The sequence below is a fragment of the Pleurodeles waltl genome, chromosome 5 (genome assembly GCF_031143425.1).
Source record: "Pleurodeles waltl isolate 20211129_DDA chromosome 5, aPleWal1.hap1.20221129, whole genome shotgun sequence".
NCBI lineage: Eukaryota > Metazoa > Chordata > Amphibia > Caudata > Salamandridae > Pleurodeles > Pleurodeles waltl.
In genome coordinates, this window is record NC_090444.1 from 95,126,145 (window position 1) to 95,154,103 (window position 27,959).

A 27,959-nucleotide genomic window follows, 5' to 3' on the forward strand; every position below is an offset into this window, starting at 1 on the left:
ATACACATGACGCACTGAGGAAGACTACCAGACTGGGTGCAGGTACTTTTCTTTTGTATGGCTCTATCAGGCGGGCCTTGCAGCGTGCATGGGGCGACATCACGGTGGAACCCCAAATGCACTACACGCTACAGTATATGCATGTCTTTGGAGAAGGGAGGCATATTGTACACTGGTTTGCGGATTCTCTACGGCTGTATACATCCGGACCACTACTGGGTCTGCAGGCGCACTGGGAGGGTGACGGGGGAGGCCTTTCACAAAGAATGGGTAACCATATTGGAAACTCCCACATATATCCCGCGCAATATTCAATTTCAACTCATCCAATATTATGTTACACAAAGAGCTCACACCGGAAAAAATTTACAGATATTTTGTCCGAACAGACGCCACTTGCCCGCGCTGTTAAAGCATAGGAGCAGACCTTCTGCATATGATGTGGTTGTGCCCCACTCTGAGCCATTACTGGTTCTTAATCCTAGCGCGCTTAATGCATTGCAGAGATCGGCCCTTACTACTGACGTGGGATATTTGTATCCTGGGCTTGTTTCCTAGGGGTAAGAAGCTGAAGGCCATGTCCCGCTTTGTGGACTTGGGGCTCGTGGTAGCCAAACGCCTTATAACCCGCAAATGGTGGTTTCCTGAGCCACCGACATATGAGGCATGGGAAATTTCCTTCTCTGTTTGGGCGGGAGCAGAGTACACAGCTCTCCGGTGTGCTGATGCACTGGGGCTACGCAAATATCCCCTCTCGGCACAATGGGAACTCATGTTAGTGGATCTCTCCACTCCATTGGCGCTCGAGCCTGATCAGCTTTGATCCCTCTGTTGCAAGTAATGATGATCAATGTAAATATTTATCCAGTTTAACCATGTTACATGCCTGTATATATGAATGAGCCGAATAGACACTCGCTCCGGATTACAGGACACTATGCTGTATGAAAGCCAATGGACATGGATGTACAGTGTCTTGAGCGCTTATGATTTGTATAACAATTTTCCTGAATTCTGCAATGTAGGTATGTGGAGCTGTTTTGCCTGCGTTTAGTTACCCCACAAGTTCCCTGTTATGTATTGAAGTTAAATGCAAATATGTGAGACACAGGTATATTTACTATGCCCTATGTCATATGTTACACTATAAATGCAATAAAGAATTTTGTTTTTAAAAATGAGTAACTCCCCTAAGTACCTTTCCATTTCAGAAAAGTAGCAAAATAGAAGTATCATTCATAATGATGTTTACTTAAAAAAAAAAAAGCAATTGTATCAATGTGTTCCTCCAAGGAAGACATGTCCAGGATGTTCCTGTATGTTGTAATTTTCAAGACCATTTCCCTAGGCCTGATCAAAAGAACCTTTGGTTTACTTAACCTGTTATTGTTTGTTAAGTTAAATCAAGGCAGTCATCTCCTTTACTTTCTATGACCACCTTGAAATCAATGGAAGGCCGCCTGTAAAAACGCATATAAAATCACACAATTGAATTACCAGTCTCTTCTTTTGCAGGATGGTCGATGAGGAGGGTGAGCACACTGTGCCAGCTGGAGAGCCTCTGGTAGCTCCCGGTTCCAACATGAGCAGTGCTGGAAAGTATCTTGGCACAGGGCCTTTTAGGGGGGACACCTGGAAAATGAGGTGGTTTGCAGATTTAAAGGTGGTGCATCAGGGTCCCCTTGGGCTGTTGATTTTGCAAGGGGATAGGAACCTGTGGCACACAGCTGGTTCCGCAATGCAGGGCTCAGGGCGGCCGGATGCAGGGTGAGTTGGAGGTCTTGTAGACTGTGCACAATGGAACCCTTTGGAGCTGGAGGTAAGTCTTCTTCCAGGGGCTTTGCAGAGTGACAAAAGCGCTCTAGTGGGAGGTTTGGGATGTTCCCGAAGTACTTTGACTGGGGCGTTCTCCTGGTCCGGTTGCAGCTCTCGGCGAGCTGTTTTTGTTGTAGTCCGACGTGCACTGGTTTCTGTAGGGCCCTGTGCACTACAACTTCTAGGACACACCAACATCAGGCAAAAGGTGGGGAGCTAACCATGCATTCAGAGGAAGGGGCAAAATTGTTGAGCTTTGACTCACTTTTGGAGTAAGGTTTATTAGGTTTAAAACAGGGCAGAGAAGAATGTATTGCAGCCATATCTGGTTGCTTCAAGCTCCATTGGTAAAATTGGGATATGAATGAGTACTTTGGTAAGGTTCAACTACATTTCAGATGGGAGACATCTCTTAGATGAGGCACTTGTGTGTTTCAGAAGGGCAATTTCACCTTGGTGAGATTCTGATGCTTTTGAGATGGAAAGGTCATGCTGTGTTTCAATTTGGAGACTTCACCTTGATGGAGTCCTGCTGTGTTTTCGATGGACGACATCACCTTAATGAAGTCCTCCTTTGTTTTAGATGGAGACGTCACCTTGATAGGCTCCTGCTGTGTTTCTGAAGGACGACATCACCTTAATGGTGAGCAATGAGGTCCTGCTTTGTTTCAGATTGTACACATCACATTGATGGTCTCCTTGAGGTCCTGCTTTGTTTCAGATGGAGACATTACGTTGGTGAGGCCCTGCTGTCTTTTAGATGAGTGGCATCACATAAAGTACATGTGAGGGAGTTAATGAGCCACTTATACTATGATTTACTTCACAAAGAGAGATCTATTGCTTTGCTCAATAAGTCTCTTCCTCTATTAAGAATGAGGGCTTTAGATGAGAGTAATGGCCTTGGGTACTAAAGGTTTTAGCGTTTACAAACCCTCTGATTCAGTAAATCTGAGAACCTGTGAATGCTGAAACCCTTTTTGAAATGTACTAAGCCCATTTAACAATGCAGAAAAGGTTTTCTGAATTAAGTGGATTCCTTATGGTATTTTACCACCACCTCAAGGGAAATGGTACCCCAATCTCCCTAGGGGACTCCTTTCCCTTTATGAATGTTATCAAAATCATTTTAGGTGCTGGCAGTAGTCTAGTTTGTTAAACTTTATATATATTATTTTAAACTCAGTCCGTTTTCATTTTGAGATGGAAATGTCCTACTGTGTTTAAATAAAAACGATTGCTTTATTTAAAAACAATCACAGACATTTTGGTCTGCTGACCCCACCCAGGCCACCATTCGGGGTTTGGAGTCAATCTTAGTGAGTCACAATCTACAACATACTTCATTAATAATGATGAGGTAGGTCGAACTGCGACCCACTATGATTCTGTATTTTCTGAACTGACCTAGTACACAGGTCGATTCACAAAATACAGATGCATTTGATGAAAGTCTGTACGCAAATTGTGACCACTGCTACCAAATGCATTTTGCCACATGAGGCCTTAAATGAGGAACGTTATAGGAATCTCATTACCAAAAGCTCCTGAAATGTAAATATATAAGGATGAACTTTTATTAGCTTTGCAAATAGAAACCATGACTTAGATGAATAATTACCATGCTCCTGGCTGCACAAGTGAAGTAGGTTTTCACATATATATTACATCTTTCAACCAAATTATACAAACTTTAAGATACTTTGGGAATAATCGATAAAGGGAACAACCATCTATAATAAGTTGCAAATATACTAAAATAATGAATATTATATATTAATCAGTACATGTCAATTATACATGGTCGGTTAAAGCTTTAATTGTTTTAATATATTCCACAAATGTGATCAGCTTTGTATGTGTACTTGATCTCATTCTTCAACACACACAGGTGGATGCTTGGTCTTCAGGGTATCCAAAGACCTCCACTTCACAGGGTGTCAGATAGTCATCTCTGCCTCTTATGATGATGCTGACATAACGACCAACCATTCCATCGCACTGAAATGTCTGTGTTGCTCCAGACGCGATTGATGAAATGGTCGCACACCTGAAATGAGAAGCCCACAGCAGAAATGAGAATATGTTCGATTAGATATGAAGATTTTGCCATGATTGATTGACTGGTGTAAAAAAGAGCTTCAACGCACATAGGATAGTGGAAAACCTGTCCCATTTGTAAGGCTGGTGAAATACATCTTGTTATCTAATGTAAATTGATACTATTACTATTAGAATAAAAAGCACATTTAGAACTTAAGTTAGGTGAACTGGACAGTGTGGATTATTCCACGTATATGTAGAGGTGACTAAAGAGAGCAAAGCAAAACCCCAGTACAGTTGTACAGTTGTGGCCAAAACACTTGATGGACGCAGAAGACATAGCATATTTGATCCTCCACCTGCCCCATTTTTTATAACAACTCTGTAACCCAGTAAAATGAATGTATTGGGAGGTATTTATTCCTTTACCCAAAAACAATATCTTTCCTTGAAGGCTGATGGCCTGATTCGAAAAGCCAGTTGAGCATTTAAATGCATGTTTTTATTTTTGTTTTCACAAAATGTCAATTAACACTTTACAATCTATTTAATACAATTTAATAGTACACCTGTGTGGTGTAATAATAAGTTGTAGTAAAGATAGTCACATAGGCAAAAAGGGGGTTTCGATGAAAGAGGGTTTGGAGGTAAGAATACCATTCAAAGTAGGTGAACACAACAAACTTGTGAGCTTGTGGCTATTCAGAGATGTCTGCAAGACCCATTTGCACTTTGGATAAGGACTGATATTTTAAGGGCAGGAGTAAATCATCTGTGTTCAGCATCAGAATGGGGAAACATTGCCCTCAAAATTGTTGATGCCGAGCTTGGCTTGCAGATGAAAATGGTGGACATGATCTAGCCAGCTCCGCATCGCCCACTCCAAATGGCAGGCATTCTGTCTCCTCAGACTGAGGAATCAGGTCCACGCATCAGGCCCCATTGGGGAATACCCCAGGTCCCCACCCAGGGGTCCTTTCTTCTTTGCTCTCGGCGAGCTGAATTTTGCGTGGCAGCCCAGGAACCGCAAGGCCGCACTTGGAGCGCCCAGTGGAAAAGGGTGGCTTGGCGGTGAGATCCTGCCTTAACTGACTCCGGGGCCGCTGGGGACAGCAGACTTCCCTGAGGGCTGCCCAATGCTGAGACTCTCTTTCAGCCAGTCACCTGCCTCCCTTGGTAGCCTCCTGGGCCAAGTGCGGACTTCTGAGCCCCGGTCCCTGGGGAAGGTCCACAACCCTTGGTGAAGATGCGCTTCCTGCCCACTCTGTATCTTACCTCCCTTCCCCACTGATGCTGAAGCAGCCGAGCCCTGGCCCGCGCGTGGACCCTCAGCCCTGATTTGTGGTGAGGTGCTGCTGGCCCAGGCATGGGACCCAGGTTGCTAACGCCATTCCCCTGGGCCCCCACTCTCCTCCTTACCACTGAGCTGACTCAGTTGGCCCAGAGGATCACTAACTGTGTGGCCCGTACTAGGTCTCCTGGTTAAGGCCCCTAGGAGCACTGGCAGCTAAATTAGGAGTGGACCTTAAGGGCTACTGGGGACTTCTGGTCACCTGGTCCCAGAGCTGCTGGGGGCTCTGCTCTTGCTTTCAGGCTTCATCAGACATTTCTTCCCACCTGTTGTGCCCCTCTGATCACCAGTGATGGGGACTGCCCATGGCAGGAATGCATGTGCCTGAAGGGTCAGTTTTGACTGCTTCTGCTGTCCAGACAGGGATCCTAGCGGCCTAGGCACTAGCGGGTGAGCTCCACCTTACTCGTTGCTTCAGCCGGGCCCACAGCAGCTGCTTACATCATTCAGCATCCATCATAGCGAGGGACAAAACCTCCCACCACCACACAATACAAAGCACCCTTGATAAATATGCCTCCTGGGATGGCCGCTGCCACCCACATCTCCATCTGATGTGGAGCACATCCCCGGATCGCCATCGCTACCCTTAAGGATACAGTGAAAATCCTGGCAGCTATCGATCAATCTAGGGAGGCACTAGAAGCAAAGGTTGGCGCGGTGGGCACCGACGTTACTGTGCCAGGATCTCCGGCAGCTGTTGGCACGATCTCTGCGGCTGAAGTTAGGGTATTCAGGGTGGAAAACTAAATCTCAAGAGTAGAGGAAAACCATCACACGATTGACTGTAGTATCTAAGGAGCTGGCTACAAGGGTGAAGGACTGTAAAGGGAGAGCACAGCAGAACAACCTGAGGGGTGCGAAGGTGACTCTCCTGAGCAATTCCTGGACTGGTGGGTGCGATCACTTCTCCCTGAATCTTCCTTGTCCTCCTACTTTGTGATCGAAAGGGAACACAGAGCTGTGGCTTAGAAGCCACCTGAACCCACTGCCATCCCAACCGATGATAGCAAGCCTGCTGAACTATACTGACAGAGATGATATCTTGAAATATGGGTGCTCTCAGTATTCACTTATGTTCCAATCACACACCATCATGATCTTCCTGGATTATACCTGTATGGTGCAACCACAATGGCAAACCTTTGCTGCAGCCAAGAAGACATTAAATTAACTGAACATCAGATTAATGCTCCTCTATGTAGCCAAACTTAAGGTCATCTATCAGCCACTGTCCTTCTACAAGATGCCGGAGGAGGTCTTCCGGTGGGCAGAGGAGACGGTTTACCCCCCACATCTCGAATGGGCAGATCGGCCTGATCACCCCCAGGGAATTCAACACTCTGTGGACTTACATGAAACTGGTGTAGATCCTTATGGCACAACACAAGGAATGACCAGCTTTCAGGTCGAGACCTGCTCTAGGTGGCCTTGTGCAACTCTGAGATGAATAGAGCTTGGGTGGGGGGTGATTTTGAGGGGGCGGCCTCACTGGAATCTTAGTCACCTAGTTAACCATGGATTTACTTAGTTGAACTACAATGTTGCCTTCACTTCGGTCCTAGGAGATTCCTTCTCTTGGTCTTCCAAAGTGGGCACCCCACTCCAGAGAGCTGCAGAGGCTCACACCCTATTTGGAAACTCACAGCACTCTGCTGGCCATAGTACTTTGAAATTTGCCAGGGGAACTGTATATGACTCCTCTTTCAAATTGTCAGAGTTTGGGTATTGCTGGGACCCAGCCTCACTGGTGCACGGGTGGCACCACCCAGGGACCACTACTGCAACAGATGTTTCATGTTCTCAAAGTGTTGGGTCAGATGGGTGGGGAAGTTTTAGTTATGTTGCAATGTTTCTATTCTTTTGCAGGTGCTGGCAGATTACCTTATTAGGTCCCTATCCCCTTGACTCCAGCCCAATGGCTCCACCACCTTCCCCTACCCACTGGCCATGTAGACAGTCCCTGGGATACACCTCTACAGATTATTTCCTGGAAAGTGAATGACCTCCTTGTTAGGAGGACCACTGTCATTGGAACATCCAAGTAGATATTTTATTCATTCAAGAGACTCAGTTATTGGGCAACAAGGTCCCCTTCCTAACTTGTTATGAGTTCACTCAACTATTCTACTCATGGTTTAGCCGGGGTTCCAGAGGCACAGCCATTCTGATTAAACACCAGATACCATTCACAGTACAAGCACAGTGAACCGATAGATGGAGACGAAACGTAGTAGTGAGTGGCACATTATAAGGACTACCCCTAAGACTGATCTGTATCTATGCTTCGTTGCTGCTGTCCCCCTCCTTCTTAGATGGACTTACGGAGCTATTGAGTGACCTTCTAGACCATGTCCTCACATTGGGAGTGATGGCCGAGAAAAAAATTATACTTAGGGGGTGGGAATGGGATGACCACCAACCGTTCTCCACTTGTACCCTTCACAAAGCTCCTGGGTCTCTGTGACGCTTGACATCTCTTACACCCTGCAGAGCATGAATATACATTTCACTCAGGGGCCCACAACACCCTTGATTACTTCTTCTTGCCCCCAGCTGACATGCAAAGAGTTGCAGGGGCCCATATCTATGCGGACTCTCTGACCACTCCCCGACAGTGATACATATCCACATTGGACTTGTGAGATCACCTATGCGTTGGAGATTTTTCTCCTGGTGTCTCAGAGACCAGTCGTTTTGTGCGCATGTAGAAGAATCATTTGGCCTCTAATACCCACGGAACTGCAGATCGGGTTTCTCCCCTGTGGTCCTATAGGAGTTCTTAAAGGCTACCCTGAGAGAAGTCATCATTAGCTACTCTACAGGAGAGAAACGCTGAATGTTGCAACTGATAAATGACCTAGAGTCCAAGATGCAAACCCTTGAAAGAAGATGTAGAACCACCCCCAATTCACTGATCCATAGGGAGCTTTTGTACAACCAGAAGCTGCTGCAGAAAACTCTCCTAGATGGAGGCAAAAGTTAATGGATGGCATCGCAGGGCCATATCTTTCATTGAGGTGACAAATCCCGTAAGATACCACACCACCTCTGCTGCAATATTCATCAGCGCCCCAAGTCCTAGCACTGATAGGCCCCATGGCGAACAATTTAGGGGTGAGCAAGCACTCACCAACACCTTTGCACAATACTGTGACACTTTATACGCATGCTGAACATTGCAGTCCCCTGCCCTGACTCATAACTTTGGACGGGACTTATCCCTCTGCATCCTCACAGAAGAGCAGAGGCAGGCCCTTGAAGGGGATCTAGTTGCGGAAGAAGTGACATTGGCTCTGGCCCACATCACCTTGGGGAAGACTCCCAGCCCCAATGGTTTCCCCCTGAATTTTACAAAGCTTACATGTATGACTTAAGCATACTATTAGCACAGATCCTAGAAGAGGCTGTGGAAGTCAAAAACCTTCACCCTGACCATCGCGGGGCTTAGATAGTTGTCATGGCAAAACCAGGCAGACCCCTGATCAATGATTCTCTTACCACCATATTTCCCTCCTCAACACTGAAGTCAAAATCATTACTAAAGCACTGGCCGACATGCAATGGTTGCTGGGCGTCATTCCCTTGTGGCGCCTGCCACTAGGCACAATACTTGTAGGTTGCACAATGCCCTTGCCTTGGCGGATACACTGCACTGCCCAGGGGTTATCATCCTGGCACACATCGAAAAAGCATTTGAGTCTGATGAGCCTGGGCTGGGCTCTTCAGGTAGCCACACAGGGATTCCGCTATTCAGGAGTACACATTACACCCATTGAAGCTGAAACCTGGAGGCACAACACCTAGCCACTGCTCTACCAGCTGACCACAGACATCCGGAAATGGCCGGCGCTCCCGATTATGATGCTGGGGTGCTCAGCCACATATAAAATAGTATACCTCCCACGGTTGCTGTATAAATTACAGAATTACCCTACAACATCCCTAACCTCCTGTTCCGTCATATTAATGAGATGCTCCAAGGTTCTTGTGCAAGTCTACCATGCATATACCTGGCAAGGTGCTTCAAATCTAAGGTGGCATAGCAACAGTTGACATTGAGACATATTACAGGGTATCTCACCTCCTCAAAAGCAGCTTATGGCTCCTAGACACACAGCATCACCCTACATATGCATGAGAAGAGTGGGGGCTTCAGGTTACTCCAGTTTTCAATTTATTGTATCGCTGTGAAGTGCAGCAAGCCCTTCCATCAGCAACGAGGGGTAGTTCTCCACCTCTGGCAATCCACCCTAGTGCACGCTGGGAGACACTAGGAACTGACCGAGCAGACCCCCCTTTGGGAGGGTACGGACCGGGTTCAAGTTGCTTGACTGGAGGGCTTCCGGAGATAGGATCTCATCAGTATCTCTACCCTTGGAGATCTCATGGAGGGACTTACCATCAAATCCTACCAAACCTTATGTGATGAATTCAACTTCCACCGTAGCCAGTCTTTCAGATATCTCCAGATCTAACATGCTTTAACTCCGTACATTCATGGTCTAGGGGATTTACCCAAGTTTAACCCACTAGTGGCAAAGTTATTGATCGAGACGCTAGGCAACCATGTGATTTCTCAGGTCTACCATATGATAATATATCACACGCCAGGCACATTCAGGGCACTTTGCGCAACTCTGACGCACTACCTAGGCCCAATCTGAGACAAAGAGTAGACAGACACTAGGGCTTCCCCATGGCACCCCACAGTCTCGGCTTGGTTGAGGCTGGTACAACCGAAGTATCTTTATAGAGTGTATTTCACCAGACAGAGATGGTACGACATGTGTTTAATAGCTTCCCCTGACTGCCTCCACTGCCAGGCGCCTGGCAGAGATTCACTCCACACAACACGGAGCTATCCAAAGATAGTACCCTTCTGGGGCCGGGTGACCTCCTGCTTAAAAGAGGTTCTGAGTTGGTATATCCCATAACGCCCCAAACTTATCTTCCAGCATATTAACAGAACCCTGGGTGGGAACACCTACAAGTTGACAGTTCTGTGGCTGAGACTTACCCATGCCAATCGGGAAATCGATTGTTCCTGAAAACACAAATATCCCCTTCAGTTGACAAATGGAAGAGGAGAATCAACTTTTTTGTGAGTATGGAAAGGGCCATTTACAAAGCTCAAGGTTGTCCTACGAAATATGTAAACATCTGGGGCACATGGTCAGAGTACCGAAGGATCATGATAACTTCTGGACCAGATCGGTCTGAATCCCTGGACATGGACACACACGCCTACAGTGGGCACACAATTGCAGACTCGCTGGAATAAATTGCAGTCAGAGGTAGCCTCGGACTCATATATTGAACATACAGGGAGTGGGAGTGGATGGGGTGGGGGAGACACGTCAAAATGTAGCTATGGTTCTGTAGATCTGTTCTACCTTTATTTGTTACTTCGGTAGCAATGGCTATTCTACCCGCTGTATGTATTTAAAATTCAAAAAATTATGGTGATGTCAACGACAAGAGGTTTATCAAAAGAGAAAATATTTTCCTATGAAGGAAAAAAAAGATAAGAAGTGCACTTGGAGAGCACGTTCACAAATGAATACTACGTGCATTTAATCATGTAAAATACTCCTGCATTGTCATGTCTAGAAAGGAGTTTGGACAAAATATTGATTTAAAAATATCGGAAGACAGAAATATCAAAAATTAAATATCATGGCACACAGATATCATGATGCACAAATATCGTTCACAAGAATATCATTTTGAAGGTAAGTAATATCGCTTTCAAAAATATAGTGGTTAAAAATATTGTTTTTAATTATTTGAATGTGTTTTAACATATACATGAATTTTATGTTTTACTTTTGCTTTATATATTAATTTTGTAAAAATATAGTTTGTAATTATTAATGATTTAGAATTTTTTATTTAGCAATTAATAGTGTTGTAGAGGGTTGTTGGGTTTATAGGTGTTGAGAGTGGGAAGTTAATTAGGTTATAAATAATTCAGAATTATTTAATACATTTTATTTAATGATATGATTAAATTAGGAAATTCTGATTTATTTCTGTTATGTTATTAGTGGGTTGTTAGGTTTGTAAGGGTATAGCATGAGAAGTTAATTAAGTAATAATTAATACATTGTTAATTAATTATTTAAATATTATGTATATCATGGAATACTTATTCATTTTACTTATATTTTAGGTGTGGGCCGCTAGGGTTGTCGGGATGTAGGGTGGGAAGTTAATTAGGTAATAATTATTTAACAATTCATTATCATTTGTCAATTAATTATTTAATTGATTATAAATATATCAACTTTGGCATACCTAGGTTTTTTGTTCTAGGTGCAGGCTGCTAGGTTTGTAGGGGTACAGGGTGGGAGGATAATTAATAATTGAATAACAGTTATTTATTAATTGCTAATTAATTACTTTATTGAATAGTAATTTTGTAAATTGATTATTGCTTTTAGGCTTTTTTAATACACACACACACACACACACACACACACATATAAATATACATTTCTTCATGTTAATTGGTCATTTTTATGTTAAGAGTTTACAATTTTTTCTACATTCATGGTGTTATTTACATATATAATAATGTGTTTGAAGGACTTTGCCTACTTTTGTTTAGTCTGCAGTAGGAATAGTAAAATTAGCCTCTTTGCAGTTCAACACTTTCCACACTGTTGTGCTGTTTGGGAATAGTACATTTCACCCTGTGATCAGACTTTGAAGAAATTTCAATGCTTTTGAAAGGGCCAGATCTTATAGCCTTCTTTGCGTTTGCAAACAGGCCGTTTGGCAGAATCAGCTCGTTTGCGCCCACAAAAAAAGCATTTTGGTATTACGAAACCCAAAATGCAATTCGGCAACACATTAATATGCCACAGTTTGGGTTTGCGGCCAAATACCAATTTGGTATTTAGAAGGGGCATATTCAGGGCGTCTCTTCCAAATACCAAACTGTAATGGTATGTACTAATACTTTACCAACTATAAACATGTAGGATAACTGCTGGAAATTTGCTTACAGGTAGAGATGGTGAAACCATACTAAAGCAGCAACCACAATACTTGTCAGGGTGAAACACAAGAAGACTCCAAATTGATCTGTGCTTAATCCTCTGGTAGCTTGGAATAAAGCAAACTTAACTCAGAGGCCTTGTGTAAAGTACTTATGCAGCACTTCAAACAGTAATAAATTGAAAACACAACACACAAAAAATCCCACACCAATTTACAGAGTAAAATGTAATTAATTATTTTAGATCAAAATGACAACAATTAAATCAGTAGAACCGGAGATTTATAATTTCAAAATTTTAAGTACAAATAATGCCTAGAAGCACAAAGCTTCTATTGTGGTTATGTGTTCACGCTGGACTGGGACAAAGTCACAATTTCAGGCTGACCTTGATGGAGTGCAGCCTGGACAAAGGGATCAAGTAAGGCGCGCTAAACAAAGTACCAAAAAATCCTGGTTTGTGGAGCTTTGCGAAATCCCACATCGAGGATGCGTTGCACAGCAGTTGTTCCAAGGAAGATGTGGGGCTGCAAAGGGGAGTCCTGCATCATCGTCAAGGATGCCGTTGACCAGGTGCTTGCAATGTGAAGTCCGGTGTCGAAGATGCATAACGCAGCAGTAATTCCAAAGAAGCTGTGGGGCTGTGATACGGAGTATTGTGTGGTCAATGAGGGGCTTGCGATGTGAAGGCCTGTGTCGATGATGTGTTTCACAGAGGCAGTTCCAAGGAGGCTACAGGCTGCGATGTGAGGTCCAGCATTGGGAATGCTGCCCGTGTCACGTCAAGGCCCCGACTCGGGCCGCAACATGACCTGACATGCCGCTCCAGGCACGACGCGGGCTGCGCGCTTCTCTCTTCTGCCCAGAAGCATCACATGTTAACGCGGCGGCCCGCTGTGGCTGTTTTGGCGCTGTGGAGGAGCTCCGCAGCGCCTGTCTTACAACTATTTCATTAAATTGACACTGCAACTCTGATTGGAGATTCAATTCCTATGTTTATTTAATATTGTTGTTGCCTTCTCTTGGGGCCGTGTTCTGTTCTTTCCATCTCCGTTTCTTGTTCCCTGGATGCTTAGGGGACAATAGTTGTACTCACCTTTTCAACATGGCGGCTTCTCCCTGGTTTCATATTGCTCCTTTCCTATCTACGATGGATGCTGTTTTACTTCCTATTGTGTCACTTCCTTTCTATAGGCACATAAGTGGCTGCGTTCTTCATTTTCCTTGTGTTGCAACACTCTTTGCTTCCAGTTGAGGTGTTCTTGCTCCGTTGGTTCATCTAGCTCATGCGTGGTGTATCCACATTCCTATTGGCTTGTTCCACATTCCTATTGGCTTGTTCCTTCTCCAGGATTCTCTTGAATCTTCTTAATGACCTACTCCGCCTTTTCTATATGGTTGTTCTCAGTGTCTCTTTGATTTCTAATTGGGTCCTTTCTTCTTCTCAGAAGTTCCAGTCTGCGCAGAGGTTTTCCGTTTTTTTTTTTTCCTCTTGGGACTCCTTCGGGAGGGTACAGTCTGCTCCGACGTTCCTTTGTCAGCAGCACTTTCGCAATCGTCATGAAGATCTGAATCGGGAATCAAAGGTATAGAACTGACATCAGGCTGCAGCAGTTCCAAAGCTGAGCTGCAAGGAGATGCGTTGCGCTGCATCGGTTCTGCTCACAGGACCACAGCTGGGCTGGCAGAGCACCTTAAGGTCCTCTTCCATAGGTCAAGGACTAGGATGGCACCACCTTGGGGGCAAAACTCATAGCAGACCAGGTGCTGGGTCCAAGGTGGTGGGAGCCTTTTCTGTCCCTGAGGGTCTGATCAGGAGGCCAGCCAACTAGCCCATGGAGTCACTCTGGTAGTCCTGGGTTCAAGATGGAGGTCTAGTCCTTTTCACTAAGGCAGCAGAGAAGGAAAGTAGTAATCCTTATTAAAGAGCAGCAGAGCAGTCCTTCTGAGTCTTCCAAAGGTCCAGAAGTATACTAAAGAGTTGGGACTGAGGATCCATTATTTATACCTGGTGTCCACTTTGAAGTAGGAGTAGGTTCTGGAGTGTTTGGTGTTTGGAGTTTCCTGCCTCCTTGCCCTGGCCCCAGCTTATCTGAGGTCACAAAAGACTAGTGTCAAACCCTTTTTGAGTGTGCTTAGACAAAGCCTTGGTGATGTGCAAGTGTAGTAGGTAAGAGCTGATCAAGTCAGAGATTGCCAAGCCTGCCAACAATAAGTTCCCCTTCCTCTTGTCTGGGAGCAAAACACTGCCAGCTATATCTTTTTATGTGTCCCAGGATACAACCTGCAGGCACCAAAGTTTGGGACGAGAAAATACCAACTTTCTACAAGTGGCATTTTCAGAATTGCGACTCAAAATCCAATATTAGCATTAGAGAGGGCTTTGAATCACAATTTTTTAGACACCAAACTCAACATTCCCATCTCCTCCCAATTGAAAATTAATATTTATTAAATGTAATAAGGCCATTCAATGTTATCCTATAGGAAAGGCAGGCCTTGCAGTAGTAAAAACGAACTATCAGGACATGTGAAATTTAAAAGTACATGCCCAACTTTTTAAATACACTGCATCTTGCCCTATGGGCTCTTTAGGGCCTACCCTAGGGGTGACATATGTATTAAAAATGAAAGTGCAGGTCTGACAAAAGGTTTACTTTAACAGGTTGAAATGGCAGTTTAAACTGCACACACAGACTATAATGGTAGGCCTGCAACATGTTTACTTAAGTGGGTGGCACAATCAGTTGTGCAGGCTTTCTAGTACCATTTAATTTATATTCCCTGGGTACATGTAGTACCACTTTACTATAGAATTACAGGTAAATTAAATGTATCAGTTGGGTGTAGGACTATTTTACTGCGTTTAAAGGAGAGATTGCAAGCACCTTAGAACCGGTTAGCAGTGGCAAAGGGTGCAGAGTCCTAAAAGCCAAAAAAATGGTCTCAGAAAAAAGAATGGTGAAGGCAAAACGTTTGGGGATGGCCATCCAGAAAGGTCCAAGTCCAACAATTACCAATTCCAAAATGAGCCTTTTCCTTTGGTGAATGTAAAAAAAAAGTGTTTGAGAGGCTGTGGTGCACGAGGCCATTGCGTCTTCTTAAACAAAAAAAATATATATGTTTATTTATAAGCGCAATACTGTTTCTTTTAAGAGAAATGGGCAACATTTAAAGGAAAGATTGCTTTATTAAAAAACAATCGCAGACATGTTGGTCGGCGGACCCCGGCTAGCTACCACCCCTGTAATGGCTGCAATTCATAGCGGTTTGCAATTTGTGACCTACTACATAATATTCATAAGGGAGGTCAAATAGCGACTCACTACGAATCAGTTTTTTGCAAACTAACCTATTAGTACATATGTAAGAAAGTCATTCTTTTTGCCCTGATCACCCCCATTTTGTTTCAACTGATAGTGGTGGTTACTGATTCTGAAAGTGCCCTGGGCTCTGCTAACCAGGCCCAGGGCCATTGCTCTGTCCTTAGAAGGTCCCTAGTATATGGTAGGGCATGTAGGTTTAGAGACTTAAGTGTGTACTGCTGTGGTGTCAGGTGTCATTCTAAAGTCAGTCCTGCCTAAAATAAAACAGTATCCAAATTCGCCGAGTGGATGAACAATAGCCGCCTGAAGCTCAACTCCGACAAGAGGGAAGTCCTCATCCTCGGACGCACCCCCTCGGCCTGGAACGACTCCTGGTGGCCCACTGCCCTCGGACCCCCAGCCAACCACGCAAGAAATCTCGGCTTCATCCTCGACTCCGATCTCACCATGTCCAAACAAGTCAACGCCGTCTCCTCTTCTTGTTTCAACACCCTCCGCATGCTCCGCAGAATCTTTAAGTGGATTCCAACAGGAACCAGAAAGACGGTGACTCAAGCCCTCGTCAGTAGCAGACTTGACTACGGCAACGCACTCTACACAGGCATCCCATCGAAAGACATCAAACGACTCCAGCGCATCCAGAATGCATCCGCCCGCCTGATCCTCAACATGCCCCGCCGATGTCACATCTCCCCCCACCTGAAGGACCTCCACTGGCTCCCCGTGGAAAAAAGGATCACCTTCAAACTCCTCATCCACGCCCACAAGGCTCTACACAACACCGGACCCACCTACCTCAACACCAGACTCAACTTTTACATCCCCACACGTCAACTCCGCTCTGCCAACCTCGCCCTCGCCATCGTCCCCCGAATCCAGCGCAAGACCTCCGGCGGCAGATCCTTCTCCTTCCTCGCCGCCAAGACCTGGAACTCTCTCCCCACCTCTCTTCGCCAGACCCAGGACCTCCTCACCTTCAGGAGACTCCTCAAGACTTGGCTCTTCGAACGCTAGCAGCACCCCCCCCCCCCAGCGCCTTGAAACCCTGACGGGTACATAGTGCGCTTTATAAATTATCTGATTGATTGATTGATTGAAATTCGACTCTAGAATTAAAAGTGCTTCCAAAGTCCAAAACTACCTTTTTATTACATATGTCACCCCTGAGGCCTGTCCTAGGTGCCCCAATGGTATGGTGGCTTGTTCCAAAAAGCAGAGACATTATAAAATATGTTTATATGCCCTGATGAGGCAAAAACAGCCAGTCTTTTCCCCCACTGTAGTTCTGCTAGCTCCATAGGCTAACATGGGAAGGCTTTATTAATATTTAATAAAGTCTAACTTTTGAAAGGAGTTAGCTAGTAACTTATTCAAAGTATCAAGATAATAGTTACAATACATCCAACAACTTGCCAAGGTCTGATTTATTATAACTATTGCAGGAAAGTGGTTTTAGAGCTTACCTTCCTGAAGTTACGTAAAATAGCCCTGTAGTAGTCTCTTCTGATTGGCGAACCTCTTACAGCCTGAGCCAAGTTGCTTTCTAAGTATGTGTGAGGGAGCCTGGGGATGAAACAATACAGCCCTTTGGTGGGATGGGGAAGGCAGGGACAGGAACGGGGTTGGGGAGATAAAGTGGACTTTAAAGGTAGAAGCACAGATGTCACAGGACCCAGACCAGCCCTCACTTCCTTGATCCCCAGCCAGATGGGAGCCCCTCTAATTAGATTAGGAGAGGGTCTGGAAACTGAGTGTAGGGAAAAGTTAGCCACACCGTGGGTTAGGTTGGGTTAGTCAGACATGCACTCCAAGAAAAGATTTTCTTCATTTTGATTTTTGAAGAGATGTGTATTTTGGGACACAAATATGTCACCCTTCCCAGGAAGTTGTCATTGCAGAGGGTGGTGACCTGAACCGCATTGGTAGGGGTGCTCCCCCCCTTGCCATCCCAGAATGAGAAATAAATATGGGACAGCTGCAAGAGCACCGTAGATCCCTGACTTACACATCTGGAAAAGAAGGACTACCTTGCTGGGCCCTTGGACTGCACAAGAGAGGACTAAACTCAGAAGGACTGCACCTGCTGCACTCTAGAGGCTCCACACAAGAAGGACTTTGCCTGTCTCTAACGATAAGGAGTCGACTCCTGAGCAACAACAGGTAGAAAAGTACTGCCACCTGCAACATCCACTAAGAAGACAACTCCAGGTGACCAGCTTCAACGGGATTTTCCTGGATTGACCAGGTGCATTGTGGAAGGTGGCGTTCCAGACCCCAAAAAGCAAACCAGAGCATGTGGTCCCTTTCTAACCCTCAATGAACCTTTCAGAAGAATATCTGAAAATTTGGGGACATTTTGCAAACTTTTGTGAAAAAGCTCCAGAAATGGACCGGCAACTACGGCGAGAGTCAAGCCAGCAACACTGAACTGCAATTCGGCTTGACCACACAGATTTGCCCCACTAAAAGCTCTGAAGCTCCTTGCCATCGACAACGAAGACAAAGACCTCCAGGGTTCACTGAGGCATCGTGCTGCAGCAGGCCGCGTCACCGACTTGCAGTCTAGATCCAAGGATCTGCTCAACATCGAGAGCTCCATAAAAGTGACTAAGTACGAAGGTAAAATCTTAACTGGGCTCAACCCCTTATCGTATCCAACCCGCGTTCCATTGTGGTCAGCCTGAAACTTTGATTTTGTCCCACTCCAGCACAACTAGATAGCTGCACTTGCCACCATACACTTTTTGGTGCTAGAAAGCACCTTTTGTCATTTAAACTGTTAAAATTCATATCTCCAGTTCCCTACATTGGATTTTGGTGTTATCTTAAAGATAAAAATATTCACTATTTTAATAAATTGGTGTTGGATTGTTATAGTGTTGTATCATTTACTTATTTACTATTTTGGTGATATTAAATGCTTTACATTCCTGTCTCCTAATTTAAGCCCAACAGCTCATCAGCCAAGCTACTAAGGGTTGAGCAAGGTTTAATTTATTGAGACTTGACTGGACATTAGTGTGATTGTTGTGTTATTACTTGCTGTAGGTACCTACCTTCACCTACTAATAAACCACCTTCCAACAACATAGGTCAGTTATTAAATTACCACACTGATCGCAAAAATACTGGTTGGAAATCTGTGACCAGAATGGGGCCACCAGATGTACGTACATTTGGCCCAAAGTCCCTTTCTGAAGTGGGGTATAGAAATGTTTTTGAACATTAACTTATTGACTTCCAGGCTTTTACAGGGACCAATCCATGTGTTGTGTTTGACCATTGTTTCATGGTAGCCTGCCTCAAACACACCCAAGTCCCTATCTACTGCTTTCATAGACTAATGTTAGTGAGCAGTGCTTTTGGGGCGCTATATTCACTTAAAACTTTTTGTTGTATTGGTATTATTTTGTTTATTATTCTTACTCTTGTTCTAGTTGGTTTGGGATTTTTATTGTTTTGCATTTTGACTTTATTACTGTTTTGGTACGGTATACATGTTTTAAACATTGCCCTAATTTAAGGCTGACTGCTCTGTTCCACAGCTACTATGGGGTTGAGCTCAGAGCAATTTAGTGACTTTCAGAGTTTACCCTGACAAGGGTTATGTTTGTTCATTGAAGATGGTAGTGATCCACCCCAAATAATAATTACATTTCTTATTGAAGTGTATAAACTATAGCAGAAAATGTGCACTTCACGCAATCACTGCAACATTACCTGTCTTTGCCGGTTGCAATTCTGGCTTGAACAATCCTAGATTACATTACATATAGAAACAGCCCAAAAATCAAGCTACTCTACGTAAACTACTTACTGATATATTTCTGCTCAGTGAGTAAAACCAAACACAATATCTGTGATATAATGACAGACTCTGACATTTTACTTATAACATGTCAGGGAGTGGACGTGGCAACTGTTTTTCATGAAGCTATCCCATTTGGATACCATACAATGACTCATAACCGACAAGGAAAGGGCAGAGGCAATTTGCAGCTGTGACGGATTCCAAAATACTCTCCAGGCAGATGTTGTAATGTGAAAAGGTTAGCAAACCCTGCTGATCACTTGCGATCCTTGCACTATCCCCACCTGTCATTTTATACACTTCTTTAGACCCCTGCCAAAAGCAAAGCCTTTACATGTGCCTTTCTGAGGGGTAGTTTGAGATCTATCAATTAAATATTCCAATGCATGTTTCCTTGGTGACCTGAACATTTGGTTTGACAAACCTAATATTCCTCAATCAAAGTGTATCATATCCAGCCTACTCACACAATTTAGAGCAAATTTCCCCACATGAACTCTTGCAACAGGTCATAGCTTGGACGTCATCTTTTGCAAACATCAACTATTTCCTATCAAAAGATTCATTCCTGTTACATGGTCCACTCACCATATTGTTGCCTTCACACGCATAATTCCTCAAAAGTGTCAGCCATTCTGACCTCATGACATCCATCATTCAACAGACCATGGAATACATTGAACATGGAAGCTCAGCTAGTTTCTATCACCGGCAAGGAAAGGATACACTCAATATGGAAACTATCTGGATGGCTGGCCTCAGCTTTTTACATACTAATTCCCCAAAAAGTAATGCAAAGCAACAAGAAAAACAAAGCAACTTGGGTAAATGACGAATTAAGTAAAATAAAAGGACAAATCTCTATACTGTAAAGGATTTGGCATAAATCCAAGAACTATCATGACAAAATTGCCTTATACAAACACAACAGGATGTACAAATCAATGATAAAAAAAGACTACAAAATCCCACAACTCAGACAGGGTCTATCTACGTTGCCATGTGCTCCTCAAAAGAACAATAAAACGGTGGCAAAATTCATAATCCAGAATTCAATCAAACCAATACCCGCAACTCACAAAATTTGTGTTAGTGGTTTAATACATAAACAAAACAGAAACATTGCACTCACATCTGGTCCTCGAGAAATCAAACTGCCCGAAATGTGCCCAATCAAAAACAACCACCACTGAAAATATGTTGCCTTACCTTACATGTCTTCAAGAAATCACAGAGGCTGAGTTTCTTGTAAAAGCCAGCCACTCGTCGAGCTGCCTATCTGACCCATGTCTTACCAAAAGTAATTTTCTCAGAGAATGTAAAGAATGCAGGCATATGCTCATTACTCACAAAAGGCAAAAGACTAGTGGTTCCCAACCTGTGGTCCGGGAACCGCTGGGGGTCCGCGAAGCCTTGTCAGGGGGTCAGCGACTGCTTAGAAAATTAAATACTAGTAACAGATAAAGTGTACATAAATAAAGTGCCTAAATGTACAATTGAACATTTTAAAACGTCCTGTAAATGTCAAGATATTTGAAATTGAAGGCTAAAGATTAAATTAGTATTCTCAGATTGTTTTGTGGGAGCAGTGCAGGTGCATCAAACAGGATACACTATGGACGATGTGTAGCTTCAATTCAATTTAGAACAGCTTCAACATTCCTACTTAAATTACATTTTTTATTTTTTTATTTATATTTGTTTGCAAGTTAAATAAAATGTGTTATAATATGTGTATGTGTTTGAATGCTTGTTTCTGTATTTTTTGTGTATTGTTGTGTGGTTCAAATCATCAACAATGTTTGGGCTGGGGTCCCTGGCTTCCAGTACTGACTCAGTGGGGGTCTCCGGATTCCAGTAATGTTTCCATGGGGGTCCCCGGGTGATGCGGACAGAGGTCAAAAAGTTGGGAACCATTGATATAGACCCTAAGACACAAAAACTATAGATTATAGCTAACAAATCATTCTTCTGCAAATGAATGGAAAGAGCATCATTCCTCCTGATCTCACAATACATAGAAGACAATCGTCTACTCGCAGACCACCAAACAGGACTCAGCCTAACAAAAATGATGCAGCTGCAGTGCTTCTTCTGGACTTCTCAGCAGCTTTCGCCATGGCCCATTATGACACCTTATTTCTTAGGTTCAAAGAAACTGGTATAAGAGTATATCTTCCTTGCTTGGATTTAATCTTACGTACAAAACAGGACTAATATGATTCATACCTGCTTTTCATCTTAAAACTTTATACCATAAAACGAGGAGTTCCACAAGAATCAAGTCATCTCACCCCTTTTGTTCAGCATCTACATGACACTGCTACCAGAGCAAATCAATTGCTTTAACCCCATTAGTGCGTGGGTCAGCCAATGGCTGACACACCCACACCCTCCGTGGTGCAGGCCACGACCATTGTCCGACTCCAGGGAGGGGTTTTAAAAAAGCACCGAAGCCTATTTTTTTAATTGAAAACCCCTCGGGAGACACGGAAGAGCTTCCGTGTCTCCCCCCATCTGTCCATCTGTGACACTGGTGCAGCGCGAGGTGCGCTGACATCACCGTTTGTTTTCCCCACCGGTGCAGGGAGCAGCAGGTAAGGCCGCTTTCTGCTCCAGTGGAGAAAACGGGCCCAAAAGGGCCTCATAACCTTTCAGGAAGGCCTCATTTGAAAGGGGAGATTCTCCCCTTTCAAATAACGCCTTCTTAAAATGGTTTCCTGGCTGTGGATTGCAGCTGCACTGCGATCCACGGCCAGGAAACCCTACTAGGCACCAGGCATTACACTTGCGGGGATGGGGATCCTGCCCCTTATTTTATTAAAATTAATTTGGTTTACCCCAGGGGGTTAAAAATACAAAATAACTTAAAAAAATAAAGAAATTGACAAGGGGTCGCCAGCGAGCAGGACTGACCCCCTGTGGGGTCAATTTTATTTTTTATAGATGTATGGTTTTCATGGGGGCATCAATCGCTCTCCCAAGGAAAACCACATAGCTATAAAAAAAATATATATATATATATATATCTATATATATATATATATATATATATATGTAGCTATATATCTATATATATCTATATATATATACCACAGACATAGGGCCAGATGTAGCAAAGTATTTGCACGTCGCAAACGGCGAAAATCGCAGTTTGCGAGGTGCAAATGCCTCTTTGCTATGCAGAAATGCATATTGCGAGTCGGTACCGACTCGCAATATGCATTTCAGAATCGCAAATAGGAAGGGGTGTTCCCTTCCTATTTGCGATTCGGAATGGAATGCAATACCATTTGCGACCGCATATGCGGTCGCAAAGGGTATCGCAGTTACCATCCACTTCAAGTGGATGGTAACCCACTCGCAAATTGGAAGGGGTCCCCACGGGACCCCTTCCAGTTTGTGAATGGACCCAAAACATTTTTTTCAGGGCAGGTAGTGGTCCAAGGGACCACTGCCTGCCCTGAAAAAAAAACGAAACTAAAGGTTTTTTTTTTTTTTTTAAGTGCAGCTCATTTTCCTTTAAGGAAAACGGGCTACACTAAAAAAAAAACTGCTTTATTGAAAGCAGTCACGAACATGGAGGTCTGCTGACTACAGCAGGCCTCCATGTTTGCGAGTGCCTATACTCGCTATGGGGCCGCAATTTGCGACCCACCTCATGATTATTCATGAGGTGGGTCATTGCGACCCCATAGCGAGTTGCAGTCGGTGTCTGAGACACCGTACTGCATACCAATTTGCGAGGTGCAAATTGCGAGTCGCATGGACTCGCACTTTGCACCTCGCAAATTGGCGTTTTGCTACATCTGGCCCATAGTGTAGAACAGTGGTTCCCAACCTGTGGTCCGGGGACCACTGGGGGTCCACAAAGCCTCTTCAGGGGGTCCGCGACTGGTTAGAAAATTAAATAATATTAACAAATTAGGTCCCCAGCTTTCAGTAATGACTTAATAGGGGGTCCCCAGATTCCAATAATGATTCAGTGGGGGTCCCCGGGTTCCAGTAATGATAAAGTGGGGATCCATAGATGTCAAAAGGTTGGGAACCACAGGTGTAGAAGGTTTATATGCCTGCTGCAAAAACCAGATCTGTATTTTATGTGAATTGCTGAGTGGATTAGTAAAGCCAACCATTACCTGCGCTTTAAAACAAATGAAATGTATGTGTAAGGGGGGCTATGGAGAGATGAAGGGAAATGTTGCTGGGTGGTAGTAAGGGTCATGGGAGGGGGAGCGTCAAAAAAGCTTGTTGCTCTGGGCGCCACCAGCGCCAAAAGGCTGTGATGATGGGTTTGTGGCAAGATGAAGTAATACTGTGTCTTTTTTGGGCTTTTTCAATGTCTTCAGAGAACCTGCTGGTTGAGGGAAGAAGTGAAGGTAAGGTGACTGACATTTACTGTTGCACACATGACACACACACACACACATCCACTAGCAATTTTGTCACCATATCTGCCACCTACGAAGGCTAGTGTTATGGAGGGACAATTTAGCCAGTAGCAGAGATGGTGTCTCATTGGATGACTGCTGCTGAAGCTGTAACTCAGCTGTGATGCATGATCAGAGACTGAGACAGCATCTGAGGGAGAGGACAATGGAGCAGAATCTGGGAGTGTTTTTTCAGTCGGCGGAGTCCCATTCGACAACACCTCTTCGTATAATTCTGAGGGAAACAATGAGGACAGTCATTCTGTCCCTTCTCAAGCACAGTCTGTGCAGTGGGACAACAGCGGGTTAGCCCAAACCAGTGAGTAGGTGCATGAGGCGGTAAACACAGACAGAGGCCCTCGTTACAAGCGTGGTGGTCTTAAAACAGCCACACTTGCGGTGGTGGTCGGATCACCGCCAAAGTGGCGGTCTGACCTCCATATCACGAACTGTGGTGAAAGCGCCACGGTCGGACCGCCAGCACTGCCACTTTCGGGCCGGCTGATGACCTGACAGTGTCGGCAGTCTTAATCTGCAGGGCAGCGCTGCCCTGGGATTACGACCCCCGTGTCTGCCAGCCAAGGCTGCCTGAGACAGGGTGCCGGGGGCCCCAGGGAGGCCACTGTACAGTCCATGCACTTGGCAGGAGCCTCCATGGACAGCCCCGTCGCGTGAATTATAGGCAGTGAAAAGCATGACGGGTGTTGTCGCACCCAATGCACTGCAACATTGCTGCCGGCTCGATAAAGACCCGGCGCCAATGTTGTCCCGAGTTTCCCCCGGGACATCATGCAGAAACGTTGTTTCCGTCCGCTGGCTCAGCTGGAAACTCGTAATAGGGCCAGCGAGCAGAAAACCTGAGTGGTGGTTTTCCGGTCTCCGCTGACCGCCAAACTCATAATGAGGCCCAAAGTGCTCTCTTGGCAGCCCCCCAATTTAGTTCAGCCCCAAATTTCACCTTTTACTGGTGATGCTGTATGTAAAGTCGATATGGCCAACTTTTTGCGGGTCACCTACATCCATCTCTTTTTGGATGTTGACTTCCTTCAGGAAATTGTACAGCAGACATATTTGCGTGCAGAACAATTTCTGAGGGAGCATGGACGCACTCTAAGGCCCCATTCTAGGGCACGCCAGTGGACACCCACTTTTCTAGCCGAGTTGAAGATAGTTTTGGGCTTTACGCTCAACATGGGGTTAGTGCAGAAAGCTTGAAGTCCTGCTAGACAACTTGCAAGGTTTGGGTAACCCCCATCTTCACACAGGGCCAAGACAAGGACAGCCCCAAATCGGCAGCCATATAGGGAAAGATACTAAACCTAGATATTTCTGAAAACTAGAAACCCGGAGGAGTCCACGGAGATGTGGCTTGTCTGGATTCCCCAAAGTTTTCTTACCCAGAATATCCTGCAGAGGTGAAAAGTTGAATAAAAACTCTATTTTTCCTTGCATTTCTGTCACACAAACTACAGGAATATGCACGGACCCACAAAAATTCCTACCACCCAGCATTTCCCCACTTGTCCTGATAAAAAAGCTACCCCACTCACCTTAGATATCATTATCGCCACAGTACGTTTTGGGACCTTCCCTGTTGCGTGTACTTGGCCTACCCACACAAGTGGAGCAACATTTTTATAGGGGGACCTGGGAGAATGCTGGGTGGAAGGAAGTTTGTGACTCCCCTCAGATTCCAGAACTTTCCATCACCGAAATGTGCGGAAAAAGTGTTTTTTTAGCCAAACTTTGAGGTTTGCAAAGGATTCTGGGAGAGAGAACCTGGTGATAGCCCCACAAGTCACCCCATTCTGGATTTCACTAGGCATTAAGGCGGTCATTACAATATTGGTGGTAAAAACCGCTTACCGCCGTACAGAAGACCGCCAACACACCACCGCGGCAGCGGAAATCAGCCATGGCTATTATGACCCACAGCACGGAACCCGCCAAAATTCAGACACCCACACAAGTCCGCCACACCAAAGGTCAGTGATAAACTGGCGAAAACAAAACCTCCACAGCTACTCCAACAGAAATACGCACACACTATCACAACCCACGAATCCACGCGGCGGTCTTTCAACCGCGGTATTCCATTGGCGGTACACACCGCCGCGCTCAAAATACACACACACATACAAAACACAGCCACATTGGACAAATCGAAATACACACACCTGATACACATACACACACCACTCCCACACACACAATACAATATAAAACACACACACACATTACCCACAAACCCCTACGACAACAATTACTGAGAGAAGGCCAGAGAGAGACACCACCATCAACAATACTAGCATCCACAGGCACACAACACCATCACACACATAACTTCTATGCACCTCAGGCTACACACCACTACATATCAGCACACTTATCACCCCACGCACCACCCCACACATCACCTACACCACCCCATGGTACGGCAAAGACACCCCAGGTTCTCAGAGGAGGAGCTCAGGGTCATGGTGGAGGAAATCATCAGGGTAGAGCCACAGCTATTCGGAGCACAGGTGCAGCACACCTCAATTGCAAGGAAGATGGAGCTGTGGCGAAGAATAGTGGACATGGTCAACGCAGTGGGACAGCACCCAAGAAATCGGGAGGACATCAGGAAGAGGTGGAACGACCTACGGGGGAAGGTGCGTTCCGTGGTCTCAAGACACCACCTTGCGGTTCAGCGGACTGGCGGCGGACTCCCACCTCCTCCCCCACAACTAACAACATGGGAGGAGCAGGTCTTGGCAATTCTGCATCCTGAGGGCTTCGCAGGAGTAGGTGGAGGAATGGACTCTGGTAAGTTACATCTTAACTATTACATCCCCCACCCTAACCTGCATGCCATCACATACCCCCACCCTCACCCTCACCCCATCACTCCAACTCCTCACAAATGTCCCAACATCACAAACCCCACATCCTAACAAAAAGCCCTGCATGCAACAACAAAGCATGGACACCCATCACTAAAGCATGCCACCTGCACATACCCATACACCCCCCTAAACCACCATCACACAAGGTCACACACAGGAATGCAAGCACTGGGGTACACGGTCACCCACCCATTGCACACCATGGCACACACAGATGTAATAAACATACTTTTATACCCCTGCAGGACCCCTACCCAACGTCACCGGACAGGAGGGTCCACACATGTCCACACCACCAACAGAAGAGGCCCACAGTGATGACAGCACCTCTGTCCAACTGGATCTAGACGACCAGCCCGGCCCATCGGGGACCTCGGGACCGTCGGTTCCCCTCACACAGTCACAGGCCACTACAGAGCTTCCCCCCTCTGGAAACACCAGCACAGCACCCACCCACCGGGCCCATACCTCGGTCCCCAGGACACGTCAATCAGCAGTGTGTCCACCACTACAGGGAACCCAGGCTAACCCACCACCCCAACAACAACAGGGACCTGGGGGCAGTGGTAGTGGGCACACGGTCCAGGGGAAGGAGGCCCAGGAACACAGGGGAACTGGGAGGGCTGCTGTGCGACAGGGGGCGGACAGGCCCAGGGAACCCACTCGACACGAGGCCCTCTCCAACATCATGGGAGCCTGCCACCACTTCCAGGAAACGATGGCAACGGTACTGGCCAAATTTCAGGAGACCCAGCGCCTGCAGGGGGAACAGTGTGTGGGCTTCAGGGAGGAACTCAGAGCCATCAATTCCACCCTGGGCACCATCGTAGGGGTGCTGAAGGAAGTACTCAACACCAGGAGGGTCACTGTGGCACTACAAGGGGCCCCTGACACTAGCCTGGACGATGAACTGCCCACCACCTCCGCCGGCGCTAGTGGACAGGAGGCACCGCCACAGGAACACCACACCAGCACCCCACCTCGCAAACACCCCGAGATCCAGGACAAAAACAGAGAACCATGCCAAGACCCCCGCCAAGAAATGAGACCACCCTGAATGTCATTCTACTGTCCCACTTGGTCACCCTGTCCATCCTTAAATTGCCCCAGCTCCACTTCCTATGCCCATTAGGGCAATGCACCTGTGAGACTAATAGACTGGACTCTGCCATGGACATTCCTCCACCATCACCCCTCACCATTTTGCTACCCCCTCCAATATTGAGCACTAAAATAAACACCCTTAAAGCACAAAGCAATCTGGAGTCAGTCTGTGATTTCGAAATACT

General features: G+C 45.5%; 1 protein-coding gene across 2 annotated transcripts in view; it reads right to left on the reverse strand.

Moving 5' to 3' along the window:
* Positions 1-3,370: 3,370 nt before the first annotated feature.
* Positions 3,371-27,959, reverse strand: part of LOC138295407 (fucolectin-like) — a 105,227-nt gene continuing 80,638 nt past the window's right edge. For both annotated transcript variants that reach the window (XM_069233679.1, XM_069233678.1), the window contains exon 5: positions 3,371-3,865. In XM_069233679.1, the coding sequence (XP_069089780.1) occupies positions 3,694-3,865 (172 nt within the window). In that variant the 3' untranslated portion in view covers positions 3,371-3,693. The remainder of the gene's footprint in view (positions 3,866-27,959) is intronic.